This window comes from Myotis davidii, unplaced genomic scaffold (assembly GCF_000327345.1).
Source record: "Myotis davidii unplaced genomic scaffold, ASM32734v1 scaffold1036, whole genome shotgun sequence".
Lineage (NCBI taxonomy): Eukaryota > Metazoa > Chordata > Mammalia > Chiroptera > Vespertilionidae > Myotis > Myotis davidii.
Window position 1 is genome coordinate 1,403,957 of NW_006287260.1, and position 3,169 is coordinate 1,407,125.

Consider the following 3,169-nt stretch of genomic DNA (forward strand, 5'->3'; position numbering starts at 1 on the left):
CCGCCATCTTGTTTTCCCCCGGCCCTGGAAGCGGAGCACCCGGGCCCCGCCCCCGCCTCGCTCTCCAATTGGCCAGGCCTGCGGAGAGTCCCGCCCCCTGAGTGGCCCTGGGCCCTCCGGTTTCCCCTGAGCGGCAGGCGAGGCGACCAATGGGGGCTCGCCTCTCTGCCCCGCTGTTTCCCCGGTGCGAGCTTTCTGTCCGAGGGTCACACTTCGCGTCAGTCGGCCTGGCGCGCTCGCCCCCTGCTCTGTGGGGAGGTGATCGTATTCCCTTTTCTCGGCCGAAGGGTCCAGCTTCTGGAAATGGTGGCCCAGTATCGGGGCAGGAGCCTAGGCTGCGGTCCTCGTCTCATGAGTACCTCCCTGAGGGGTGCAGGGGTACAGTCCACTTGCAGAAACTCCTCATTCTCTGGGACCTGTGTGACGTGGGCCAGCGGGGGTCCCAGGGGGTGTCGAGACCACCTCTGATATTTGGGGGTGTGGTTGCGGAAAGGGTTGTGTGGGATGAGAATCTCCCGCCAAAAAAACGACTGTAAGCGCCTTGTGGGCGAAACGCGTTTCTTGTTCCTCAGAGCAGCCCTTTCCCTCTGGAGTCCGCCCCTGTGTCCAGAAGCTGGGGTGGGCGGAAGAGGGCCCCCGAGATACTTGCTGCTTGGGGGTGTGTGGGACACCTGAGCTGCCCCGGAAGTGGGAGGGCGGGAGGGGAGAGCTGTATCCAAGGGGCCACAGCCTCTTGAAACTTCCAAGACGGTGGGCAGCGTTGAGGTGGATGTGCACGCCCGCCTCGGGGTCTCCAGGCCCGTGAGGGGAATCAGCGGGGCTCCTGGCCCAGGCTGCCCCGGGGGCTGGCATTTGTCAGGCACGAGATGGCCAAGGGCCTCGGGAACCCGGACAGCTTTGCTGGGGTGATGGTTTGCTTTGGCTCGAAGGAGGATGTGTGCCTGCCTGGCCCTCTTCCTCAGCCACGTTTTTTAATGTTTCAGTCACACTTTGGGATTGGAAGGCCTATTATTATTGTTATTATTATTGTTATTATTATTAAAATATATATATTTCAGAGAAAAGGAGAGGGGGAGAGAGATAGAACCGTCAGTGATCAGAGAATCACTGACTGGCTGCCTCCTGCACGCCCCCTACTGGGGATCCAGCCGCAACACTGGGCCTGTGCCCTTGACTGGTATCGACCCGGGACCCTTCAGTCCGCAGGCCTCTGCGCTGTCCACTGAGCCAAACCGGCTTAGGGCGCAGAAGGCCTTGTAAATGAGGATCTGAATACCTCACTGACAAATAGCAGCCCTTTCGAGGTAGACGTTACTGATTTGGCGTGACTGATGGCGTATAGAGGCCCAGAGAGATCTAGCGACTGACTTCCGGTCGTCGTCGAGGGGCAGGATTAGAGCCTCTGGGGTTTGAGCGACTGACTTCCGGTCGTCGAGGGGCAGGATTAGAGCCTCTGGGGTTCGTGCCTCCTAGCAAGTCGGATACGTTGAGCAGGTCAAAGGTCTGGGTTTGACTTGTAGCTTTATCACTTGGGTTGAGTGACATCTCCCTGAACTTTTGTTTATGATAGATATTATCTCCATCTGTAAAATGCCTCCCAGACTGGTTTTGAGAAGTATTAAAAGTAAAAGGGCCTGCAATTTGTAAAAGTGTGCTAATCATCACCATCACCGTCTCTGCTTTATACATAAGGGTGGTGGACCCTTCAACCAAGCTGACCAACTCTTTCTCCTTGAAATCCTGTCCCTGTTCATACCCTTTCACGTCCCCACCCACAGCCCAGGCAGCATCTCCCCAGAGATCTTTCCTGCTCCGATGGCCTCACTATAACCGGATGGTTCCCTCCTCCCAGAGAATGATGTAAAAAACTTCAGTCCCTCTCTTGGCTGCACAAGGGTGGGCTGGATAGAAGTGTTTTGGGAGAGAGGGACTTTTGAAACAGAATGCGTCGAGAGTTTACCTCCGATAGCTCCCCGGTCACCTAGGCCTTAGGTCTAATGAGGGTCCCAATAGTTCAGTTTACAACTCAGTGCCACCTGGGGCCACTCCCAGAGCTTCTGCTCAGAGGTGTACTAGCCAGTGCATCCCAAATGCCGCCTTTTGCAGGTAGAACTCTGAAGACTAGTTTGAAATCTTTAGGCTACATGAGATAGACATTTCATGTGCCTCCACTCCTCCCTGGGCAGGGTCAGGGGGTAGGGTTTCTGATCATAGTAAGATGGTTCTAAACCTGTGCATTTTGGATCCTTTGATGGGACTGTGCATGTCCAGAGCTTGAAAACGCATGCTGTTCTTGTTTTCTAAAGCTATAACCACCCCCCCCTTTTCCATAGATAGCTGTTCCACAGCCTTATGTTACATTGTAATGAGCTGTTTACTTTTCTGTCCCTTCAATCAGACAGAGCTTGTAGAAGGCAGGGATCATGCACGTCTGATTTCTCCTTTCACTCACCGGTTACTGAGTGCTTACTTAGGAGCCAGGCACCATTCCCGGCGCTGGGGATATAGTGAACAAGACAGGCAAAAATCCCTCCCCTCGTGGAGCTTCCATTCTAGTAGAAGGAAGCAGACGTACATGATAAAGAGGTAAATTCCATAGCACAGTAAAAGATGGTGAGTGGGATAGTGAAAAATAAAGCAGAATGAAAGATTGCGGTGGAAGAGAGGGATTTGCAATTTAAAACGCACGTATTTTTATTGATTTCAGAGAGGAAGGGAGAGGGAGAGGGAGATTGAAATGTCAATGATCAGAGAATCATTGATTGGCTGCCTCCTGCACCCCCCCTGCTGGGGATCGAGTCCTCAACCCGAGCATGTGCCCTTGACTGGAATCGAACCCTGGGCACCTTCAGTCTGCAGGCCGACGCTCTATCCACTGAGCCAAACTGTCTAGGGCTGGATTTGCAGTTTTAGAGTGGTCAGGGAAGGCCTCACTGAGCAGTCATGTTTTCGGAAAGACTTGAAGGAGGTGAAGGAGTAACCCATGGGGACATCTGAGGGACAGAGTGTTTAGACAGAGGGAGTATACAGTCCTCTTTCTTGGGGGCCGCTTGGTCGGATGGAAGGGTGAATGACTACATCCTCTTCACTGTCTCGTGGGCTCTCTCCTTAGGCCTGTCCCCTTGTTTCCCAGGTGCCATGAGGAAACCTCGCCAGAAGTCACGGCAGA

The 3,169-nt window shown here is 54.0% G+C and overlaps 1 protein-coding gene across 1 annotated transcript in view; it reads left to right on the forward strand.

The window, feature by feature from the left end:
* The first annotated feature begins 2,126 nt into the window (after positions 1–2,126).
* The window catches only part of BRPF3 (bromodomain and PHD finger containing 3), a 32,238-nt gene continuing 31,195 nt past the window's right edge, over positions 2,127–3,169 (forward strand). Inside the window, exons 1-2 of the mRNA XM_006759053.2 lie at positions 2,127–2,586; positions 3,134–3,169. The exon at positions 3,134–3,169 is cut by the window's right edge and continues 1 nt beyond it. Of these exons, the coding sequence (XP_006759116.2) occupies positions 2,285–2,586; positions 3,134–3,169 (338 nt within the window). The 5' untranslated portion in view covers positions 2,127–2,284. The remainder of the gene's footprint in view (positions 2,587–3,133) is intronic.